This window comes from Zootoca vivipara, chromosome 6 (genome assembly GCF_965207765.1).
Source record: "Zootoca vivipara chromosome 6, rZooViv2.hap1.1, whole genome shotgun sequence".
NCBI lineage: Eukaryota > Metazoa > Chordata > Lepidosauria > Squamata > Lacertidae > Zootoca > Zootoca vivipara.
In genome coordinates, this window is record NC_142589.1 from 52002497 (window position 1) to 52027384 (window position 24888).

Sequence of the window (24888 nt, forward strand, 5' to 3'; positions counted from 1 at the left end):
GCTACATTACACCAGTAAAAGTTTGCTTAAATACCAAATAAAACATTGCATTTTTGAATGCAGAGCATGTCACCAGCGACGCCCCCATCTCGCAGATAAATTCTTACTTACATAGATTGTCTAAACTCCACTGGGCACAGAATCCAACTTGGCGTTTTAAGTAGTCTGGATTATCTGTCCATTTCTCTAACAAGACTAGCTGGTCACTGATGCACGTTTCAGAAACGGTCATTTTATTTTCACCTAAAATGGTAACACAAAGTGATGATTGTCAAAAAACCTTCACCAGAAATAAAGCTTGTTCATGCTTAAACATATCGTTTTCTAAGTATCCAAAAGCAATAACATTCGTTTCGCTTCTGCCTTTCTCAAAGAGGAACCAGGCAACATTTAAGCAGTCAGTGGAACTTACGTCACTGGCCATGTGATGATTAGCTAAGCAAAGCACCTTTTCCAAGCATCCAAGAGGGCCCCTGCAGACACCATTTCTTCTTCCCTGCCCTCCTAACACCACACCCTTGCTATCTGACAGAGGTGGGTAACTTTTTCAGCCCAAGGAGGCAACATCCTACACACACTCACACCCTTCTCCATTCTCCACCCAGGCTTTATCAGTTCAAAGATGCATCCCAGGCAAGCAAAAGCACTCAAGGAGGGGGGAAAGCAGGGCTGGAGAAAGGGGGTGTGGTCTGGGGAGAGGCCCAAGGGCTACATAGAGAGGCTTGGAGGGCTGTTATTTGGCCACCAGGCCTGAGGCTCCCCACCTCTACTCTATGTTTGAAGGCTAAACTTGTTTTGATCGCCCTTGGTTGGGCATCACTTGGGCCTGTTCCTCCATTAAAAACAAGGCAACTTTTGTCAGGATATTGGGACTGTAGGCAGCACCATGCGCAGACATGCAAAACCACAGGCACAACTAAGCAGTCCTGCCACACCACACAGTCATTTGGTGTTCTCTTTAGAGGAAGCTGCAGCAGCAGACATACTGCCCAGCTGTTTCCAGGCAACTAAGAACACCCTCCAAATCTCAGGTGGAGCCTGAGAGCAGAGGAGGGAGAACTCTGAAGGTTCACAATAAAGAACTCCATAGCACTTGGAGCAAGCCTAAGCCATCTTGTCAGTGCCACATGCATGCTTATGAACAAAGTGTGTGTGTGGGGGGGGGGGGAGAGTCCACCACACAGACTACTAGGAGCCATCTTGTGTTTTTCCCATAGATTTTGAGCTAACTCACTTACTTGTTTGTGCAAACTTTTCCAGGGCTATTAGTGCAAAAAGCATTACGGTTGGGTGGGACTGGAACTCCTAAGATAAACAAGAGAATTAAAGGATACAGTATTCCCTTAAACTGATCCCCCGAAAACATCAAACTTTAGCCGATTTGTCAAATACAGGGAAGAACTTTGCACTTTCAAGGCTAAAACATTCATGTCTTGTCATAAGATGAATGGTCTAATTACATGGCTTATTTTAGAGACCCAAGCACCAACACAAAGTCCTATGCAGAAGGAAGAAGGAAGCTGTTCTGGATTAGGGAAATATCCACGGCTCAGCTCAGAGGATCGGAAAACAAGCCACTGACTCCCACACACCGCCTCCTTCATTTACAGGCTTCCTCTAACTGTGGTTTGCTGAAATGTTCAAATCTGGCAACTGTGGCTTGGAGGCTACTGCTTATCATGGACTGTTTGATTTAGGAATCTGAACAAATTATAACTAGAGGCCAAAGCACAGCAAGAAATGAGTCTGACAGACTTGAGGAGAGTGGAGCTGTTGCTGATCTTCCAAACCATGGCTTGGAGGACAGGACTGTGGCATCTGAACCGGGCCACAGAGGGGATGAAATTTATAAGAAATTCCTTCCCACCTATTAAGTCTAGCAGGGGAGGACATACTCTACCTCTTATCATTTCCGTCAACACATTATAAAAAGCTTTCTTTTAACCTTTCAAAGCTTTCCAGACAAAATTGAGGCCTCTAAATTCTATTCTTCTATTAATTTCCATTGTACTAAAGAACAATGTAACGATTTTACAATTTTGGTTTTAATTTAAGACTTTTTATACACTGGTACCTCTGGATATGTACCTGATCCATTCTGGGGTGCCGTTTGCACCCCTAAAAGTATGCATCCAGAGTGGCGCTTTTGAGCATGCGCGAAGCCCCGATGGAGCATTTCTGTGCATGCGCAAAGCACGCAGAACGCTTCTGAGCATGCGCGGTGATACCCGGAAGTAAACACTTCCGGGTCCGCTGCGTTCTTAAGTTGAAAATACTAACGCAACCCAAGGTATGACTGTACATTGCTTTTTTTCTTGAAAAACATAAATAAGTTGCCCATAAGTTTATAAATGCTCCTAAAGGGGCAAATCCACACCACCAGCCACAAATGGTGGGATAGGAACATTACTCTTCATTGCTTGCCCAGAGGAAAAAAATGTGCAGGTAAGCACATGACTCTGTCGCCACATGAACAACTTCTGAAGCTGCCTTGTGAATTCTGATAATTGGTCTACCTAACCATAAACCTGGGGAGCTACTGCATTCAAGGCATGTGCTCTACCTCTCAGCAATGCCCCTCCCCATTTATATGGATCCCCTCAACACACACTCACTACTGAAAAAGGAGGATGGTGGCGGCAGCAGCAGCAATGATGAAGGCTGGACCCCATGTTGGGAGCTGTTTCCTCCCAAAACGTAACAGGATGAAATGCAAGACCCTGATCCCTCTGATAGTCACACACAAGAGACATAGCATTTAAAGAGGAACAACATTAGAGGAGGATTAAACTGTGATACTCACCAAGCTCTGCAGCAAGTATTCCAAGATCCCTTGGCTGAGTAAACCTACACTTGCAGGGCCTGCAAGAACACTAAAAATGAAACACGTGCATGGAAGCTGCTGCATTACATTTTTAAAAAGTCACTTCCAAAGAGTTTAATGTACAACTCTGTCCTCCCTGATATCTTGTGCTCTATAGGCAGAAGGCATTGTGCAAGAAAGAAACCAAGTATATTTAGTTTAGCTTTTCTTTAAAAAAAATTAAGCAGGAAAAGCAATATTACTGTATTTAAAAAAAACATTGGCATCTTATGCACATGTAACTTGTGCAATTTCAACCATAGCTGGCAAAGCCTACTCAGCGTGCTGGCTCCAGAAGGCAAGGGGTGCTTGTACAGGGGCAATTCCAAGGGTTTGGGTAAGATGCAATCGGACTGTGCTTAAAAGGATCTCAGAAAGCTAGACTCCACAGGTAAGTTCACAAGGTGCCATGAAGGTAATGTCCATCCCCTTGTTGTTAGTATTAACCTCCAGCAGTCAGCTGTATATTGGATGCAGGCAGGAGTCCACAAATTTTCGCTAGGTGTGACAGCCAAGTATTGTTCCTACTGGACACTTCCCACACCCTGCTACACAAAGTATATACACCCCCCTTGTATTTATTGCCCCTAGTAAGGGGGATGCAAACGGAGGAGGAGGTGTATTGCACCCCCCCTATAACAGTAAGTGTGCGTTCCAGCAAAACAATACAGCCTGACACTACTTTCAAAGAGAAATCCTTTGCTTTCTGGAGTTGCCAGCATTATTTTTTAAAAAATATGTTGCCTACTGTAGAGGAATACATTGGAGACACCCTGCTGGGCACCACTGATGATCTGGAGACCACAGCTGTGGGTACCTGGGTGCAGCTGAACAAAACATTTTAAAGACTCGTTTATTTCAATCAGGGAGTTAATGTTCTAAGCACTGCCCCAGGATATTGAGGGCGTACTCTTGATAATTATGAGAGTTACACGCAACGTATTTACACCAGATCACCTGTGGCCTTAGCAGAGAGACTGGAGGAGAGAATCTAGAGCAAAACAAAGCAGGGTGCCTAAGTTAATAACCCCCACAGTTACATAAAAACATTAAAAAGCCGCCTTACCTGCAAGTTTTTCTGCCAAACAGCCCAGTACTGCTGTTGTGTTCCGGTGTTTGGCAGGATGACAGGCATCCTGGCAAGCAACAGCTCCACTTAAACTTAATATTTCCGTTAACTTCTGCAATGCATCCTAAACAAGACAAGTTAAAATGCTACTGAATAGTAGAACACTGAGAGACACAGTCCCTTCTCTTTATCTCAGCTCCAGACAGAACCATAAGATACTCCAATTATCTCCACGATACTCTAATTAAAATTTAAGTTATTTGTTGATTCAGGAAATTAAAAATTGTAACCACTGGAAAAAACATAGGCTCCCTATTTTTGCATGTGCAAAACCTCTTGTTTAACAGATTCTGTTAGAAAAACAGCAACTCGCATCCACAAAACTGCAAGGACTATCAAGACACTAAATTAGTAGTCACAGGTTTTTAAGAAGTTAGGAAATACTTCTTCCTTCTTAAAAAGTAATTCACTGTAAAACAATATATAGCTGCAATCCTAAAATCTCTCACTCTGGAGTTGTGCCACTGAAGCCTGTGGGATAAATCCAGCATAAGCTATTTAAGAACCTTGGCCAAAGTAAAGCACACCAGCCATTCTGCAACGTGTTGTTTCCTTCAACTCTTTCTTTAGTCATATGATGAGAGGAGACTCAATGGATCATATTTTTGGAAGGAGAGAGGGCCCAAGAGAAATCTTAAAGTGCCTGGGTTTTGCAGTGTAACTTTTGGTCTCGTGATACAGGTACACTTATACAAAGTTGACTAAGCAATGCACACTAGGGAGAAAAATAATTCTTACTGACTTCTCTAGTCATGCTATAGATATCCTAATGCATTTCATAGTTCATACAGAAAGATTTATGGGCACGAAGTCTATATATTCAACATCTTTACAAAATGGTGGAGCATACATGAATTCTCAGTTTGGACAATAGAGAGTTTATACAACTATATGCATGTGTCTCTGTGTGTGCTCACCAGGGCAAGCTTTCCGTCCAATGATTTTCAGTTGTGTTTTGAAACTTTTGTTCAGGAAATTGTTGATGTGAAAATGACACATTGTAATATTGTTTCTTAAGATGTGCATTGTTAAAAAGTTTGGTCAGAATCAGTTCGACAGTAGGGGATGGTACACGCTGTTGTAATAAGGTTACCAAGTCTACATGCATTTACTTTACTTACTTTCGTTGGCAATGGACACTCATCCAAAAGCAAAGTTATAACAGCTGGTCCCAGGGGATCTTCTAATGGAATAACTCTAATTAAGGACTGGACAACTTCCAGCCAGCCTTCATCTGTCAATCACAAAACAGAGGCAACTGTCTTAAGAGTGGTAACAATAGATGGAGACAATAATCATACATGAATCACAAGTATGATTTCAATAGCATTTTAACAATTTATCTGAACAACACATCACAGTTAACAAGTAGCTGCTAATCTAGATTGCAATAGCAGGACAAACTCAGGTCCTGGAGATAGGGCAAATATTCATAGCTCCAAGGATTAATGTTAGGACAAGTTCACACAAGCATATTTCTTACTCAACTGCAATACCTAGTGATGACTCATAAGTACAATAAATAATAATAATAATAATAATAATAATAATAATACCACCAACACTGAGCATAAACACTTCTCAGTGAAGTCAAGTCAAGAATTCAGCTGCGTTTTGTAACATGATGCTTATGCACAATCAATGCCATGAGTTTCTACAGCATAGAAATAAGGTGAGATTTTGCTCCCACTATGTCCCACTAAGTTAATGGGAGCCACTAATGACTGAACCAGATCCATCTCTGCAAAACCGCCATCTCTGCAAAACCTCCATCTCTGCAAAACCTCCATCCCTTGGTATGAACAGTGATTTGTAACGGAATATAGGAACTGGCTTTTATAGGCAATGATTAGTGAGGTAGGGTGGAGGTCTAATACATTATCTCTTGCAAAGCAAGCTCCGGAGTTATTTTATAAGAGGCAAAGGATCAGAAACACACCACCCTTCCTTCTCAAACTATGGCTTAAGTTTAAGAAAGGCACACAGGAGATGGAATGCAACAAAGGTAACACACTGCCTTTCCCAAACTGGTTCCCATATCCTTCTCCAACAGCAGGACACAGAGAGGAATTTGTGTATAGGCTGTTGTATTTCCTATCATTTATGGTATGTATAAAGAAGATCATCTATAACTTGCTAATGAAACAGGAAAATCGAAACTCTCACAAGTTTCTGCTCTTGAGGAACATTTTAATTGATCAGTTAGTGACATTTTCTTCAAGTACCTCACCAAAGAAGGCAGGGGAAAGTCAAAATGACTGAGGCCTAAAGGCTGCATTGCAGAGCAAGGCATCGTCAGAGCCACAATTGACATTACTGTCTAGATCAGGCATCCCCAAACTGTGGCCCTCCAGATGTTTTGGCCTACAACTCCCATGATCCCTAGCTAACAAGACCAGTGTTGGGGAAGATGGGAATTGTAGTCCAAAACATCTGAAGGGCCGGAGTTTGGGGATGCCTGGTCTAGATGCTTTTTTTCGTTTCCCACATGTTAAGTACAGCACCAATTTAGAAGAATTACATGTAATAAAGTCTTGGACTTTGGACACTGAATTTAAAGGAGGGGAAATGTATCTCGAGTCCTTTTCAGTGTTAAAGGGGTATAATTTTTTTATGAGGAAAATAAAGGATGATAAACTGTTTGTGTCATGGAAATCCACCGCATCAGACATGAAATTGATCTGCCTCTAGCTGTTCTAAAGAGCTACTCTCAAGTCTTCAGTTACATCTTTAGGAATTGTGCTCCTTAAAACCACAGATGCATGAGCAGGTGTGGTATTTTAAGCAGCTCTAAAACCGGGGAATGCAGACATCTATAGTTGCTCGAGGCAAGAATGCTTAAAAGGTATAGTGGTCCGGAGCCAACTTCACCCACCTGGTATGCTGAATGGGGATGACAAGAACTTTAGCCCAAAATATCTGGAGGGCACTAGGTTGGTGAAGACTGGTCTAGAGATATCAACACACATTTGGGGACACTCCTCCCTTCTCCTGCAAGGTTTCTCAGTATTTAATTAACATTTTCATTTTCATTTGAAAGCAAACTATTCCCCTAGTTACTCCAAGGCCTGTTTACTAGCTCACTGTAAAACCAAAATAAGCCTGTTAGCTTGAGCCTCGTGGCAGCTGGCAGGCTGATTTCGCAACAGCATACCTCATAAATTTAGCCAGATTAGACAGGTACACATATTAAACTAATTACAGTTTTACCAAGCTCATTGTCAAGTAGCAGTATTATTTGGGTAATCACTGGAAAATTGCCTCAACCCTTGGAAATAAACATGCAGTGCGACTCTTAAGCTTCTTTACAGAGCTAAACGGTTTCTTAGTAGATTGCAACTGGAGTGCCACACAAGAGCAGGGAGGTACCTGTTTCAGCCATTTCATGCAAAGTCATCATTGAATAAGGAGGTTCCTGATCACTGGAAGAAAACACAAGACAAAAAGGTTGCGTTAATCATTATCAAAGTTGGCACACTCATACCACCTTACAATGAAGAGCAATGCAGCAGGTCCACGATTGTTTAACAGCCAACTAAGTTTCACGGTTTTTATCCAATGTTAATTTTATTCAGAGTAGAACCAATGAAACGACTGGACATGACTAACTTAGGTCCATGAAATTTGATAAGTCTATTCTGAGTAGAACCTGGTTGGATATAGTCTCATACAGTATCTATAATGAAGAATAACAATCATATTTGTTTACTGAATAAGTTTTTTATGCCACCCTTCCTCTAAGGAACTCAGAGGGGCATACACGGCCACCTGTTTATCTTCTTGACAACCTTGTGAGGGAGGTTAGGCCGAGAGCCAGTGATTGTCATGGTAACCCTGAGCCAAACCGTGGCTGATAAGGACTTTGAACCTTCTCTCTTCACTACTTCCCCATACTGGTGTAGCAGAAAATGTTTGCTAGGCCACAGTCACATCATCAAGTACAGAACCATGGGACTGAAATCCAGGGATCTACATGTACAGATGTGCCTGAAGGACGTTTATCAGCCCTACAAAAAACCAGAAGTAGAGCTTTATACAATGTGGGGAACACAACAGTTTTGTGCAGTCATAGAGAGTGAACATGAAAACAAAGACCCTGACTTGGCATACAAAAACTCTTATGGCACACAACAGGGCTTCTCTAGACAATTCCCATAATCAGCACCATACCCCAGGGTTCAATGGCCAAAACCCTTCATTTGTATCATTAATTTAAGAGACGGTTGGAAGCCTTCCAGCGAAAGGCACTCCCCTGCCTATTAGAACAAACAAGAAAGCTGATAAGGGGTTTGTCATTAAAACTAGAACCTGGCAGGCCAAACATCTACTGGAACGAACAACATTCTTGGTCATGTGGTGGGAAGTATAGAGGCCAAATGGACCTCCCAAGATGGGGAATTCCGTTATCCATAGAAGAAGAAAAAGCCACATCCCAGCCAGCTGCATCTCACCCACCCTTGGAAGAAGAACAACCATCTCCCCAGCAAATCTAATGGAGCAGGCAGGTTGGTAAGGAAAGTGACTGAGCCCAAACCATTTAGGTATTTAAAGGTAATAATCAGCACACTGATTTTTGCCTGGAAATAAATTGGCAACCAGTACAATCAGCTGTTGTGAAACTTTGATGAGCATCCACTCACACTCTCACTGCCTCAGAGGATATTGCAATAATCCAAATTCTCATTAATGTACCTCTGGTTGCGAATGGAATCCGTTCCGGAGGCCCGTTCGCAACATGAAAAGGCCACATCCTGAAGCGCCACGTCTGTGCAGGCGCGTGACGTAATTTGGCACTTCTGCGCATGTGCAAAGAGCGATTTAGCGCTTCTGTGCATGTGCTGAACCCAGAAGTAACCCATTCCGGGACTTCCGGGTTTGGTCCATCCGTATCCTGAAAAGACGCATCCTGAAGCGGACGTAACGTGAGGTATGACTGTAGAATCTTTTCATTATTGCCACAATTCCTAAAAGTATACCAAGTGCTTTTATAAAAGTATAAAAACACAGAGGTCCACACCCAAGGTCTAAAATATAAAAGGCAAAACAATTAAAGGAACAAGAGGGAAGAGGAGCAGAGTCCTCCATTCAGAACAGAAGACAGAGCACCTTGCACTCTGGCTCAAGGCCAGCTGCTACACACATAGCATGAAAGGGAATGGATGTTGTGGAGTGCTGAATGACAGAGGGCATGGAAGGAAGCAACAGAACGCTTGTGATCCAATCCTGGTGTGTGTGTGTGTGTGTGTGTGTGTGTGTGTGTGTGTGTGTGTGTGTGTTGAGCTGGGCGGGGAGAAGAATCACAAAACTATTTTTCACCTATAATGTGACCATTTGTGTTTGGCAATATGTTCTATCACAGGACTGAATTCCCACTGGCTAAGAATTCTACTGAGTAACTTGTAGCTTTCCCTAGTAACTTGTTAGTAGACATGCCCCTTCCAGTGCCCAGGTAAGGGAGTAGAAACAGAGTTTGGGACTTAGCCTAGAAAGACCTGGGTTCAAACCCCTGCCCAGCCATTGAGCACACTGGGTAGCCTTGGGCCAGTTGATAACCCCTGGATGCTACTTTGAGCCCCTTAAAGGAAAAATAGGATCCAGGCAGAATGAACTTTTACGATTGCTAGAAAATCCCCCAAAATAGCCTACTCTTTTAGTAGAAAACTGTCTGTTAGTTTATTCAGGTCAGCAGCACCCCCCCAAGTTAAAACAATACAATGTTTATAACCAATAATGGTTGAACAAGATAGTCCTGAAAGCAATTGAACCCATCCCACTGCCCCACACTGTTGTATTCTGTGCAAGTGGGAGAGTCATTCATTTTGTTCTCAGCACAAGGCGGGTGGGAACAGACGTCATTAACTTCAAAGAAGTGGCATAGGAGAAGAAGCATTGAACTGCTGAGGTTCAATCCAAGTAAATTATAATGCTTGAGAAGAGAGGTGGAAATGCATTCCATTGTGCCCAGAAGCTTCTGTTTATGCATTACATAAATACCCAGTCTTTCTCTCCACCACAAAACGCAAGGCTGTTCACAAAGGATTCCCAGGCAGTCTTGAAGTCAGACCCTAATCAGACCCAGACCCTTTGCTTCAACAAAGTGCCTTCAGACTGTGGCCTAGGACAAACAGAAGCTCCAGTCTGTGCCAAAAAGGGCCTCAGACGTTTGGAGCTGGCAGGTAGCAAAGAATGAAGTGATTATTTAAGGAGTTATGAAAGAGCATTTTTGACAGCAGCTCAGATAATAAAGCAGGAAGGAAACTGTCAACACCCTTGCTGAGGTTTAAGATACTACAAAGATAACTCAAACTGACAACGGATAATGACGATTTTAATCAGGAAAGGAAGCATTAAGGACAATTTTGTTGGTGCTGTTGCTATGATATGTGGCAGTAGCTCCTCTGCCAGTGGAAGGCTGTGATCATCTCTCTCTCCCTCCTCACATAAACTTTGCTTGCCTGGGATATTCCTTCCTTTGCCTGTCTGTAGCCCGCTGTCCCCGACCACTCCCAATGTGCTCATGGTTCAACAGGGATATCCAGAGCCAACATCACAAGCTGTGCCACCAGAGAATGCACCCAGGCATCACTTCTTTGAAAGTGGCTTTATTGCTTCACCCTACTCAGAATCTTTCCACTCATCATTAACCATTATGTAAACATTTGTAAGAATTGGCACAGCACATAGATCACCGGAGCAGCCCTGCTGGACCAGACCAAGCCAATTCCTGTTTCCCCAAAGTGCTCAGCCATATGCTTATGGAAAGTCCACAAGCAGGATAAGGGAATCAGCCATTTCTTGCCGTTATTCCAAGCAATGGGCAAAATTGGGCTTTATTTGATTCTGAAAGTATCATCATGACTGGTAGCCACTGGGAGCCTTATTATCTATGAATAATAAAAATAATAAAAATAAAAATTCTATACTGCTCTTCATGTCTATTACTCCTTTAAACTCCTTTCAATCTGGAGTTTTGGAAGGGGCAGACCAACAGACCACTCCAATGCATGCTTCTGCAGAAGCATGTCAACTCAAAGACAGGGGACAAGCACAAGTTGCTGCCACCCACCTCTCCATGAAGACATCTTCAACTGCTGAGTTGGGAAAGGGGTCAGAGAAAAGCCTCCCTAAATAACTGCCTCCCTAGCATGCACTGCCCAATCTTACAATCCACTGCCAACACACAAAGGGAATTTGGTTTAAGGAAGTCCAATTGGTTAACAAATCCCAACAGCACTTACTAGCACCATCAGGGTGTCACCTTCCGTCCCAGAGGAAACCTTTCTTCTGCCATCAAAGGTGGCAGAACTACCTCTGGCCTTCAAAGACCTTAGGCAGCATCTTGTATATTGCTTTTGTGTCTGTTGAAACTGCAGAAGTCTCAACATGACATAAAGACAGTTTGCCATTTGGCTCTCCTCCCACGACTGGTGTAGGCATCGCAGTGGCTGCCACTCAACGGAATCAGGCAGTGTAAGGTTACAGGACCGAGTTGAATTTCACTGAAACAAACTTTGGATGTCAAAATGAACTGCTGGAGGGGTATTCAAAAAGCGCAAGTGTTGCGAGGAGAAACCAAGAGGAATCTACTGTCTTATTCATGGATTGTTCCAGAAACATCTGTAGACATTTCCAATTCCAACACAAAGTTGTCCACTTTTATGCCACTGGAGGGGGACATTAGAGCAGTCTCCACAGATCGCAGCACAGCAATTTACAAGAGAAGGAAAGGTACACCCATGGCATTATTTCTCTTCAGGAAGTACTTACTTGTCTACCAACGTCCGAATTACTGCTAGCGTGTCAAGTACTAATCCATCCACATTATGTTTTTTCCTTCTTGGTTCATGTGGCCCCCGTCCCCGCCGGGGGGGCCTCACTGGGTCCCTCGGGTGGCTCCTGGAGTCCGATACAGGCACTCTGCTGTTCTCTGTCTGGCGACTTCTGGATTCTGCATTGTCTTCTACCCCACTGTCTTCCCGACAAACACAGGAGTTGCCCATGCTGCTAGCCCCCAAGGTTTGCAGCAAACAGGGAATGTGCTGTTCAAGGGTCAGCCGTAAACCTTGGAGAAGGCTCCTGCTTGCATAGAACACAACCAAAGCAACGACAATCATCTAGACAGTTTTAAAAGCAATGTTTTTTGGATCCTGAATTGCAGCTTTTGCGTCATATGAGTCTGTAACAACTGGAATGGGCAGGGAATGGCTGGGTTAGTGTCTGGCATCATCACTGAAGATACACATTGGTCATCCAAAAGGAGGCCTGGAGGGTAAGAAAAAATACAAGCCCATCAACTTGGATTGAAATTGTAAAATAATGTGGCTAGCTAACAAGCTCCTTTGCAAGCAGGCAAACAATCCTAATTTCCCCTTTGGCATACCTTCGTGCCCTGCACCAGAAAGGGAGCCTGTACCCTCCAGATGCTGGTGGACTCCCAACTCCCATCCATCCCAGCCAGGTTCCCCAACCCTGCCTGAAACCCTACAGCTGATACCACAAAGAGGAAAAACTTGCTTCTTATCCTCAAATCTGCTAAGGCACCCAATACTGCAGTTCTGTCCCGTTCAGATACCCAGGGCTACAAAAATGCTAATCAACTGCAATTCTCTCCAATTTGTCCCCAACCTGAAGCATTCTGACATGCTGTCAGAGTTCTCAAAGTAAACTGAAGCGGGGGGGGGGGGAGGAAGGAGAGAGAGAGAGAGAGAGAGAGAGAGAGAGAGAGAGAGAGAGAGAGAGAGAGAGAGAGATGCATGTACACACAGTTCCTAGGGGAGGCTCAAACTGCATCCAGATCCCCACCATCCTAAAACAAATGATCAATGTGAGGTTTCTTGAGGCAACCAGTAGTAAAGTCCTTCCCACTCCTTTCTGTGAGTCCAAAGCCAGCTAGAAAAATATTTCTGTTTCTCCAGGAGCCAGCCTCAAGTAAAAAAAACAGAAAAAAGGATCAGTTTACTAAGTGGACATTAAAAATAAATAAATAAATCGAGGAGCCAGACACCTATGGATTTCTGCCTAGCCCTCCATATAAACACTACTACTATGCTTTATTTAAAAACAGGTGTACAGTCGTACCTCGGGTTACGAACACCTCGGTTTGCGAACAGTTCGGGTTACAAACTGCGCAGACCCGGAAGTGTTTTCGCCGCGCGCGGTCTGCGCATGCGCAAAATGGCGCTGCCCATCGCGTTCGGTTTACGAACTGCGATCCGGAACGGATCGCGTTCGTAACCCGAGGTATTACTGTATTCTGATATTCCAGACAGCTTACCAAAAATAAAAATGTTACCTAACTATCAAAAAGTGGAGTAACCCCCCCCCCCCCACACACAATTCAAGTTGCCCAGTCAATGGCAACTTGTCAACCGATGGGGAAAATGGCACATAAAGGTCTATGAAGAATTATCTTGCTCTGAAGAGAGTGGAGATGAAACCCACAGTCTGGTAAGCTGCCCAGGTCCAGCTCCCAGTGGTGGCCCCTCTCTCCTCCAACTGTCACCCAGGAAATCTTTGCAGAACCACTCACTCTGCAGCAGAGTAGAAAAGAAGTTACAGTAACAGCTTCTTCTAAACAAACAGTTGCCTTTTGCATTTGGTTGTTGTTGTTTTTTTTTTTAAAAAATAGTTATTATTATTGTAATAATGTTTATATAAACTGTTTTGTGTCTGTCTGAAAACCAGCATAGAAACACCTTAAATAAATAAGACCAGGCCAGTGGAGGGAGGAGAGTGATGGGGATGGTGGAGGGCTCGGAACTTGCCTCCCAAAAGTAAGCCAGATGCTGGCACTGGCATTAAGTTGGCTGCCATATTTGGGCAACCATAAAGCTCTTCTGAGCAAGTGGTGGCAAAAGGAGGAAGAGATGGAACTTCATGACTTCATGACACATGGCCCTCCACAGTGAATGACTGGAATGCATCAACTGGCTTAATTAAAAAATGTAAGATGTTTGTAAATCTTTAAAAAAACAACAACAGGGAAGAGTGATACTGAGAGCTGAACTTTCCACATACTGTAGGTTGGTCCTTTCTTCCTTTAAACCAATTCACACCGCTATATTGCGAGTGGCATAGCTGTAACTATCAAAATAACCTGCTTTTGTGAAACCACCACTTATAAAAGCTTAGTCATAATATGAAAACTACAGTTTAATGGAACAAGGTACAATTTACCTGGATGATTAGCCTACCTGAACCAGCCTGAGTAAGGTGTAGGAAGTACTAATCTATGTGAAAACTCACATTTGCCCCGTGATGACTAAAACCCAAGCTTTCCACAGGAAACTGTCTTATTCCAAGTCAGACCATTGGTCCATATAGCTCAGGATCGCTTACATTAACTGGCAGCAGCTCTTCACAATTTCTGGTAAGATCTCGCCCAGCGATACCTGGAGATGCTGGGAAGTGAACCTGGGATATTTTGCATGCCAATACTGTACACTCATGTGACAGCAGGTTCCATGCCTGTCTTGTTGTTTTGTCCACCTATAAAGCTATTCTAATATCGAATTATTAAGGAATTACTATGAGTGATTTGGAGCTGGCAAATAAAATCTAAAACTCTTAAAATAACTTGTTTCTAAACAAGAATGAGAACTAATTTTTCACTTGTTGATTACAGTTAGAATTTCTACCACTCTCTATTGGGAGAAAATAAATGCTCTACTGATTAAATACAGAAAGTAAGCGATGGTCATCATACATGAGATATGCCATTCTCATCTATGACTGATATATATAATCACACAGCCTGAAAGTCAGTATATTTAGATCATCCAGCACATCAGTGTGTTAGGCAGAAGGGGAGGAACTCACCTTCACAGATTCCTAGAGGCTGAAGCATCAAGTCAATCATCTTGAAACTTCATAACTTACAACAACCCATGAAATGACTGTGCACCTAGGATGAAGGTACGCTGATGCAAGCCTATTAAAGTTGTTCCTCTACCTTATTTTTTTCCTAAACTGATACAGGCTGTACAACAGCATGCATAATTTGGTTTCAAAGCACAATGTCCAAGTTTCTCTTAAAATCATGAGGAGCCAGCTCATGGTGTAAAACCAGTGAATTAGCACACTATGTACTTGGGATGGAGACTCTCAACTAACAAGGGGGAGCTTATCACTCTCCTCAGTTTGCCAGGCTATTTTTCCTGAAAAAGAAGTTCTACACATGCTGCAAAAACAAAGATAAGCTGCAAATGCGAAGTTAAGTAGCCCTTACAGAAAGCAAAACTGCTCTGTTGGGCACTCAATACATAAACAAGTGTGCACCAGCCATCTTACAGCTCACAGTAAACAGTCTATGTAACCCTCAGCTGTCGCACCACCTTAATGCACTTTGGATATACTGTATACAAGTTAGAAAAGCTAATTTGATTGAACTGACTTTGCAGAGGCAAAGCCTGTATTTTTTCTGTATTTTTCACTTAAGTACATCAATCTATAAAGAGCACTGCCAGCCAATTTCTAGCTTTTCGTTTATGCTTTGTTTCACATATGCCACATATCCCCCTACCCCTAACAGAGACAGAACATTTCTGGCAATGTGGAAGCTGTGAGTCAGTCCCGTGTGAAAAGACATGGGGAGCAGGGGAAGAAACTGAAGTGTATGCAACACATTTCCTTATCAGCTCTAAACTTACTCTACCTCTCCCATTCCCACCACCCTTCTGAGTAATACCCCTCCCCACCCTCTCACCAGATATAAGGGTCTGGTGACTTCTGTTTCAGTGAACAGTATCTGAAGAAATGCACACGAAAGCTCATACCAATGACAAACTTACTTGGTCTCTAAGGTGCTACTGGAAGGATTTTTTTTTATTTTGTTACTTTACCTCTGTAAGAGAACAAAATGCACTCATAACGTTCAACTACCTTGTCTCATCAGCACAAGGATTTCTGTTTGCATAATAAGACTTCCCTGCCTCCTCCCCCTCGTGTGCCCTGTGGCCTTGCCAAATCTGCTCAGGAGTGTTAGGGGAAACCCTAGAATAGTGGGAGGGGGCATAACATTCTGTTGCGCAAGCAGAAATCCTTGCACTGATGAGACAAGGTAGTTAAACACCGTCCATCCAATGCACTTTGTTCATGTAGTGCTATGCTGGATACAACCCATTATGTATACGGGAACTTACATCACATAAAATTGTGCTGTTCTATATATTTATGAAATTTAGAAATATAGCAGCCTTAATTTCGCTCAAATAATTTCCAAACCATCAGCCAATAAAATCACAGCCCTACATACCATATTTGTTCCATGATTTCCCCCCTAAAAAATAATGACCAAAATTAGGGGGGCATCTTATACACGGATAGATCTCCCCCCATTTTCTTAAATCAGAGTCCCCCAAAATAGGGGGCATCTTATACATGGGGGCATCTTATAGAGGGGGAAAATACGGTACAGTAGTTGCTGTAACTTGCTGTATGCACAAACCAGTGTGTTAGTGGCCAAGAAATGCGTCGGGAACCAAGGGTATCATTCACAGGTCTGGAAAGCATTGCACAGTACAACTTAGGGGGAAAAAAGCAACTTCCAAGCTTTAATTTGGACATAGCAACGGTTTTTGGCCCTACTATCAGCAGGCCTTGCCTGGTCTGCCTGTCAGACAGTTCAAGAACTCCCTTCAAATAGCCAGCATGCTTTTGGTCACCTCTGCTTATCAGAGGAACACACACATTGGGAAGTGCTAATACTGATGAAAACAAGAATTGGCTACTGCTAGTTCTGTGAATCAAGGAAGCAGCACGAGGACTCCCAACTACCAGCCTCTTTCAGCTGCTCTCTGTTAACTACGTACTACAGTACATGTATTTTTAGCAACATGTTTGCCAACTGATTGCATCAGACACAAATTCTTCCAGCAAGAGTTCTATTTTTGTGGGCTCCAGGCACAACACTAGAAATAAATACCTTTTGACACCTGATACTCTCATTTTCTTAGCGCGTACACACACACACACACACACAGAATGCCTACTATGAGCCAGTGTAACAAAATAAAGACTTATAAGAAAACTTGATTTTTCTGCACAATACTTAATTTCTCAGAAACTCTAGGAATGAACCACCACCCTTTGTGAAAAAACCCAGTCTCCTTATTGAATAGCTAGCCTCCCCCTATATTCCAATTCGTAATATTAAAAAGTGCAGAATTCTAGCTTCTGCAAACACAGGTGTATACCACTTGCAACAGAATATGAAGCATGCAAATTTGGTTCCTTAATTTATTGAACCATTCTAACTGTAGAATGCACATTTCCCCTTGTGCACTGCCTGAAATAAAAAGCTGAACAGGCTTGCTCCACAGGCACTATTTCTATGGGAAGGTCTCCAATTAAAAGACATCCACGCTTGTAATTTTAACATGTTCTCCAATGTAACGTACGACATCTACAGTATATGATCATCCCACCAAATTTTCCTGGTCCAAACAACTCGGCAGAGCTAAGAACTTTGGCTGGAAATGGTTTGAGCCCAGGCGCCTCTAGAGTAAGGAGGGAAGGAATAAATGATTCACAGCCTCAAGTGTTTCCTTAAACTCAACCATAATCACCTCATTGTGGAAAAACCCTGCCCACTCTGAATTCTTGCCAAGAAGCCAAAGTTGAATACAGGGATGACTTCAACCTTTCAGTTTCCAGTCTTAACTCAGTAATAGCTGGATTTTTTCCTCACCCATCGTAAATACATCAAACCCATAGCTCCAAGAGAACCAACTCACAAAAAGTTAAGACAGAGATACTGTTTGCATTTCAAAGAGAGAGAAAATGTGGCTTGACTGTTTCTGCAAAGAAAACAAGAATGCCCATGTGTAAACTGGATTTGGGGTCTGGTTAAACCTCACTATCATACTATGCCAGTAATTTCTTTACATTCTGTTATTAAACTTGCCTGAATCAGAAAGAGCTTGACAATTTTCCAAAGTGTAAAAATTACTGTTTAAAAACCAAACAGTAATATGCAATTATAAGAACCTAATTTTTGTTTTTCTAAGTATAACTTTGCAATTGGCACCTGAGAAGTTTCTGTTTTGGAGACTTAATGGCCCCCATGGAGACTCAATGGTCCCCATGTACAAGCTTCCCCAGACCCTCCATTTAAAACAAAAATTAGACCTACTGACAAAACACCAACTATTCATTTGATTTATGGCCAAGAATGGTGCAGTCTAAATCTTAGATTATATTTGGGGTTACTCTCTTCAAATCCTACTTCCTAGAAATGGGGCACATATGGTAAGCAAACATTGCAAATCATTTTTCATGTATGATTGGCATCAGTTTGATTCACAATCCAAACTTAGGGTTTGCTGACGTGTAGGTCATAATTGCAGAGGGGTTTCTTAAATGGAGAAATGTATTTGCAGTACTTGTCCTGGAAGTGGGAAGTACAAGTACAGCAAACACAATGTAAGGAAAACTTGGCCATTTCGCCAACTTTGTTTTCTAAATGAAGTAAAATAAGCAAGAGAATTACATCTCTAGTCTAGGGCATTAGAAAATTTCCTTATGCAAATCATTCCACATTACCAGGCACACATTAACATGAAACGGAGCTCAAAGGTTTAGAAGATTATAATTTCATTAAATCTCCTATGGAAGCTAATTCTCAAGTTTGGGGTCACAATCATATGACATACTTTTAAGAAAAGGTGGGGAAATTAATTAATTGATTGATTTAATTTCTTACCTAGTCTTCACCATAAGGTCTCAGAGAGAGTTAAAACAATACAACATACAATTAAAAAAATGGATAAAATTGCTATAATTATAAAACTAGTAAAACCATTTAAAAAACAAACAAAAAAACAGGGCAGAATGATATAAATTCAACAAAAGAGGTATGTCCCACAAAGAAGAATTAAAACTCAGGGTTAAGAGGTGCATCTTCAGCTGTACAATAAATACTCCAGACACATTTCTGCAGGAAGGAAACACCATAATTTAGGGCCTGCCACAGAGAGCGCCCTCTTCTGGACCTGCATTTCTGCCTAGTGGAAGTATTCAAATAGTCTTCAAGGGATTCCAAACAGAGCCCATTGCAATAGTCCAGTCTGAACAGTATCAGGTTGTAGAGTACACTGGTCCAAATGGGGCCATAGCTGGAAAAAAGGCATTCCAGGTCACCAAGGCTTCCTAAACCTCCAGGGGCAGTAGTGGATCTAGGAGCACCGCCAAGCTATAAACCGGCTACTTCCAGGGGAGTGCAGCCCCATCCAGAACAGGTAATCTCCAACCTCCTAGATTCAGCTGTTTAGAACACACAACATCTTTGTCTTCTCAGGATTCACCCTCAATTTACTGGCCTGCATCTAGCCTCCAAGCACTGGTTTGTTATGAGTCATCAGAGTTCTATGTATCTGAATGATGCTGGAAAGTTGACTAGAAAGAAGTAATGCATTGGTGAAAAATAAGTTACCTCACTTATCCTCAATGTCGGCAGCTGATACAAAGGGGTAGGGCACACAATCTCCGGCACCGCACCAACTGCTAGGAGCTGAAACAGACCAGGAAAGAAAGTTCAGGTGATAGCTTCCTCAATGGGAGGAGGTTCTAGCCAAGTGACTGACTCACTTGGGCAAAGGCTAGACTCATGAGGTGCAGGCAGAAGGAGCGTCTCCACTCCCATCACTCTGCCCAGACACTGAGGTCCAGTGCCGAGGACCTTCTGGCGGTTCCCTCACTACAAGAAGCCAGGTTACAGGGAACCAGGCAGTGGCACCTGCCCTGTGGAACGCCCTCTCACTAGATGTCAAAGAGAAAAACAACTACCAGACTTTTAGAAGATATCTGAAGGCAACCCTGTTTAGGGAAGCTTTTAATGTTTAATAGACTATTGCATTTTAATATTCTGTTGGAAGCCGCCCAGAGTGGCTGGGGAAATCCAGCCAGATGGGTGGGGTATAAATTATTATTATTATTATTATTATTATTATTATTATTATTATTATTATTAGGTCAAGCTTCACCACTACAGCTTTGTTCAATGCTAATCCTGGTTGGGGCAGGAAGATGGATTTCCTACCCTTCCCCCTAGTCATTTAAGGTGTAGTAGCTCCACAGGCTACAAAACCAACTACACAGTCTGAGCTTTATGAGTTATGAATCTATTTGCATATCGAACTGATCAATTGTGCCCAGGCCAATGGACCACCCAGTCCCTATGGCAAAAATGCTTCTGTCTGAGCAATTGTTAAGTTCTTATTTATTCAAGTAATGGCAGGGGAAGCCCTAACACAGTACACAATTTATTGGTCAAATAACCAAACCAAACCAAACTAGTGGGCATGACTAAAAAGTTGTTCCTGTGACTCAAGAGCAAGAAGATATAGACTGGAAACCTTATTTATACAAATATTGCTCATTTGGGCCTATATCCTGGACTCTCCCCACTGTACAACCAACCCTGCCCCACTTTATTCATAACCATCAGCAGAGAGCATTCCTCAGACTAATTAACAAAGATGATGCTTTCCCACGATATATCACTATAGGTGAAAAGTGTGTTTGGAGCAAGGATGTGAATAGTTGAAGAATCTATGAGGAAGGATGCAGTGCCCCTCTGCATACTCTGTTCACACATCACAATTGAATGAGAGGGTTCCTCTCACAAGGAACAGGACACCCAACATGAGGGGCAGAAGGCATGCTCCAGACAAACTAATAAAAAATCTCACTCAACTATTTTGTTTGGAATAAGACAAACCACCAACCCAGTTCAGATGACTTGCCAAGCCAAAATATGGCTTAGCTCACAGTAGCACTAGAGGCCTGGGGACCATGCATTGATGTGAAGCCATGGTTTAGCATGAAGCTTAGCATCATGTGCAGAGTGAGGCACCATTCAAAACTCTGAGCAGCATGCCTTCCGTCTCATAAAATGTGAGAGCAGAACACAGTTTTGCCCCTACCATTCTAGGCAGCCAGCCACTAATCTCCCTCAGAAATAGCCTTGCTCATCTAAAGAATGAATTTCTAAACTCTTGATGATAGAAGTACATTTTTTTTACTGAGTTTAAAATGAAGAAACACATTTAATCATCAAACTTCAAAAGGTTTAGAGTAAGATTTACGCTACCTGTAGCGCAGCATATTCCTGCAAGAATTGTGCCTCTGGGCTTGCTTTTAGTCAGGCGGCAAACCCAGGGAACTGACTGGTGGAGGGATGCAACAGGCAACCAACCTCTTCAAGCAATCCATGGAGGTAGATAATTCTGCAGCATCAGAAGTGGCTGAATGATCCAAACAAAGACGAGGCAGAATTACCCACCTCCACAGAAGGTGGAAAACGGAAAGCCAGAGGCCTCCCTTCAATGGATCATGCAGACTGCTTTCTGTGTGTCTCTTTATGTGGGTGGGCACTCTGGGCTCTCAAAAAGGTTTCTATAATTATGAAAGAACACATACGATTTGGGAATTACTAATCTTAAAAGCGAGAGGAAATCAGCTGTGTCTCCCCTAGAAACTGCCTGGCTCATCACACAGCAGAACACTCACTCTAACCTGAAGTGCCTGTCGTCCTCCCTCATCCCCACCCTATTTTAGCAGACAACCTCCACATGGCTTACCAGTATCATCTTATCTTCACAGGAAGATTCCTGTCCCCAGGCTATCTCATATATGCCATTCCTCATTTTATTTCAAGTTTTCCGTGGTCCCCAGGAATCTCTTACTCATCGCCAGTACATCCCCAGGTCTCCAACCTACTATTTTAAACTCTAAGGAAATCTCATTTTCTAGACAGACGTATTCAAGATTATATAGCAGGGATAGGGAACCTGTGGCCCTCCAGATTAGGGTGGCTGCCAACACCCATCAGCTCTAGCCAGCAAGGTGAATGGTTGGACCACATACTCCCCATCCTTGTTACACAGTATGTTACCAATCCATGTATTCATTCATTCAAATTTTAAGTTATCATTCAACATGATTACAAACAAAACCCTCTATTTTAAAACACTTCCAACAGAATGCAGCAAACTCAAAACCATAATTATAACTTTAAAAATACAGCTCAACAAGTGAACAAACAAACAAATCAATATTAGCAAAGAGGGTTAAGGGCTAGTAAAAGTCATGCTTTCCCCCCCTCTGTACTCAACACACTATTATGTCTGGCAACAGAAAAGTGGCAGGAGTGGATATTCCTTGAGGAGCAACAATCGGCCTCACTCAGTTGGTTGCACCTATCACTGGGACAGAGGAGTGGTGAAAGTGAGCTTAGTTTTGTTTCATACTGGAGGAAGAAACTGAGAAGAAAATGGTAATCACCACAGATTTAAGCTTGGCCCAGCTCACGCATCATAATAAAGAGCAGGTCCATGTGGAATGTTGTTTATCTTCTTCCTACCAGCATGCAGAGGAACTACGGTATACAGTACCATGATCCCTGGTTTAGTATTACATAAAAAAACAGCGATCACTGTGATTTACTTTGCTCCAACAAAACATACCAAGCAAGCCAAGAACAAACCTAGGCTACAGATGACGATTTGTTGGGAGTGAAACAAACTATGCAGCCTGGGTTCATGGTTTGCTTCTTCCACATGCAAGCAAGGAGGAGTAGGCAGGTGTGCTGAACTAGCGAAGGGTAAGCCACAGCTACATTGTGCTGGAAGACATTGCTTCACCCCCTCCCATGGCAGATACTGCACATTCAAAGATTCCCGTTTCTTAAACCTCAGGCACAAAAATGATAAAGACCATTATCATTGCCTAAATAAGCCGCATCAATGTCCATAGCTACATCATTACAAATAATAACTGCTGCTACTTTATAGTGCTTTAGAGCATTCAAACCATTTCACATAATTTTTCTAAGCAAAGCAAAGTAGGCAGTCCTTCAGAAGGAGGAAACTGGGCAGCTCACAATCCTCTACTACAGCAACCCAGAGGCAAGAAATGTCAGTATTAACACTGCTACTATGAAGCAGAACCCAGGTAAATGTGCTAGCTAGGGGAAAGAGTATTAATGTGTATGCACTAGAAAGCCATATTTCACAGAAGGGAGTCTATTTGTAAGAAGGGATATTTTACTCTGTGTTATACCCTGCCCCCCCCCCGACCAAATTTCAATGCATTCTTTGAAAGGGGACTCGCCCTCCCTTAAAACATTTATCTGGGTGCTGTTAAATAACAGCCGTGTCAATGCCAGCATTTCTGACCTTCTGGGCTGCTGTCCTGGAGGACTCTGAGCTGTCAAATGCTACCTGCCTACTGAGATAAATGCATGCAAAGTGCCCTAAAGAGCTGCACTTAAAACAGTAGCTTTCCTCACTGTTATTAATGACATCATAATTATGATTACCGTTATCATCGCAAACGACACCTTAGAGGGTATCACTGTGCTGCAGCAACACTATTTGGTAGTCTTTAAAGGTACCACAAGGCTATTTTGTTTCTGCAACAGTCCAACACCACTACCCTTCAGAAAGCTGTTATCCTAATGTAAGCAATAACAATACTACTATGTATTGATTGCATGCATGTGTGTTATCATGGAAGTCAGATGTGGCTCAACTTTCTTGGCCTGAGGGCCACATTCACCCTCGGCCAACCCTCTGAGGGCTGCATGGCAGTGGTGGGTGTGGCCACCCCACACTCTTGTAAGTGTGTGCACCCTCACGCACACAGCCACCCCTTCTCAGGTAATCCATACCAAACAACTGTCAATTTCTACACCCATCAATCTGACACCTGAGGAAAAGCCTGAGGATTTGCAGGCACACAAGGCTCAACCCACTTTAGTACTGCATCTACTTTAGTCCCAGTTTTCTTTTTGCTGTCACCACTCAAATTAGGGAGGGGAGGGAGAGAAAAAACTGCTGAGTGTGGTGGTGGTGGTGGGGAGAGCAGATCAGGTCCCCAATCTGAGGGCTAGTCACCCATTTTAGATACTAAAATCATGTAAGACCTTGCATATGTATGATATGTATATAAACACTTGTGTCACTATCACCTGTGTATATATGTATATGCATACATACACATGTGTGGATCAGTTATGCACATTTGTTATCATAGAGAGACAGAGCGATTAAATAGATCACACACGCACAAAGGCATTGTACAAATGTAGGCTCCTTCCCACCCTCAGCCCCACTGCGAGGACTTTCATCATTGTCACAATTAATGAATTAAACCTTGGGGCGGGTTACAGAGTTAAGACACAATATTAAAAAAACAATTTAAGAGAAATTATCATCCCCTGTGCGCTGGGCTTCTCCCCACTCGCCCATCCACCCGCAGGGCCCTTTCTTCGCTCCTACTTCAAGATCAGGATCAGGATCAGGCCCTGCCCTCCCCCCGCCCCTTCCTCCCCGGCCCCCTCCCCTCTCTCTCCTTCCCCGCCAGGCGCCCCTCCCCTCAGCTCACCTCGGCCACTCCACGCTGGCTGCCACCTTCCATTCAGCCCGTCAAGGCCAGAAGAGAAGCGCCGTATTGGCGGCGGGCAGTGGCGGGGCGGCGTCTTTGTGCCACCGCGCGCCTATTTCTCCTCAGCCAGCGGCGGGAAGGAAAGGCGGCGGCAGAGCAAGAGGCCTCCGCGGACCCTCCCCGTTCCGAGAGGGAGCGCGCCGCGGCTCCGCCCACCTCCCCGCTAGGCCGCCGCCGCTCCTCGCTCCGTATCCCCAAGGCAACTAGCCACGCCCCCCTCTTCGTAGCCTTCCACTCACGCGGCCCATTCTCAAATTGCTAGGAGCGAAGCCCCGCCCACGCCGTTCGGAGGGAGGCTGGCCTATCCTAAGCGCCCGCCTGTACCTTCCCACCCCTATTTTATTTTAACCAACCCAGTCGCAGATACTGCTTTCAGGACTCGCTGGTTTGTTTGCGACGGAGGCCTCGGTTGGCTGGATCGATGGGTGAGGAAAAGGAACGCGGCGTCCGA

General features: G+C 43.3%; 1 protein-coding gene across 4 annotated transcripts in view; it reads right to left on the minus strand.

The window, feature by feature from the left end:
- The window catches only part of RSPRY1 (ring finger and SPRY domain containing 1), a 36078-nt gene extending 11445 nt beyond the window's left edge, over window positions 1-24633 (minus strand). Inside the window, exons 1-9 of one of the 4 annotated variants that reach the window (XM_060275892.2) lie at window positions 24378-24632; window positions 19423-19500; window positions 11760-12254; window positions 7362-7414; window positions 5114-5226; window positions 3930-4056; window positions 2804-2862; window positions 1239-1305; window positions 112-243 (exon numbers count right to left, since the gene is read on the minus strand). In XM_060275892.2, the coding sequence (XP_060131875.1) occupies window positions 112-243; window positions 1239-1305; window positions 2804-2862; window positions 3930-4056; window positions 5114-5226; window positions 7362-7414; window positions 11760-12106 (898 nt within the window). In that variant the 5' untranslated portion in view covers window positions 12107-12254; window positions 19423-19500; window positions 24378-24632. Of the gene's footprint in view, window positions 1-111; window positions 244-1238; window positions 1306-2803; window positions 2863-3929; window positions 4057-5113; window positions 5227-7361; window positions 7415-11755; window positions 12255-14810; window positions 14926-19422; window positions 19501-24377 lie in introns of those variants that run through there. The other 3 variants (XM_035117527.3, XM_035117528.3, XM_088672143.1) reach the window with 3 other exon arrangements.
- Window positions 24634-24888: the final 255 nt, after the last annotated feature.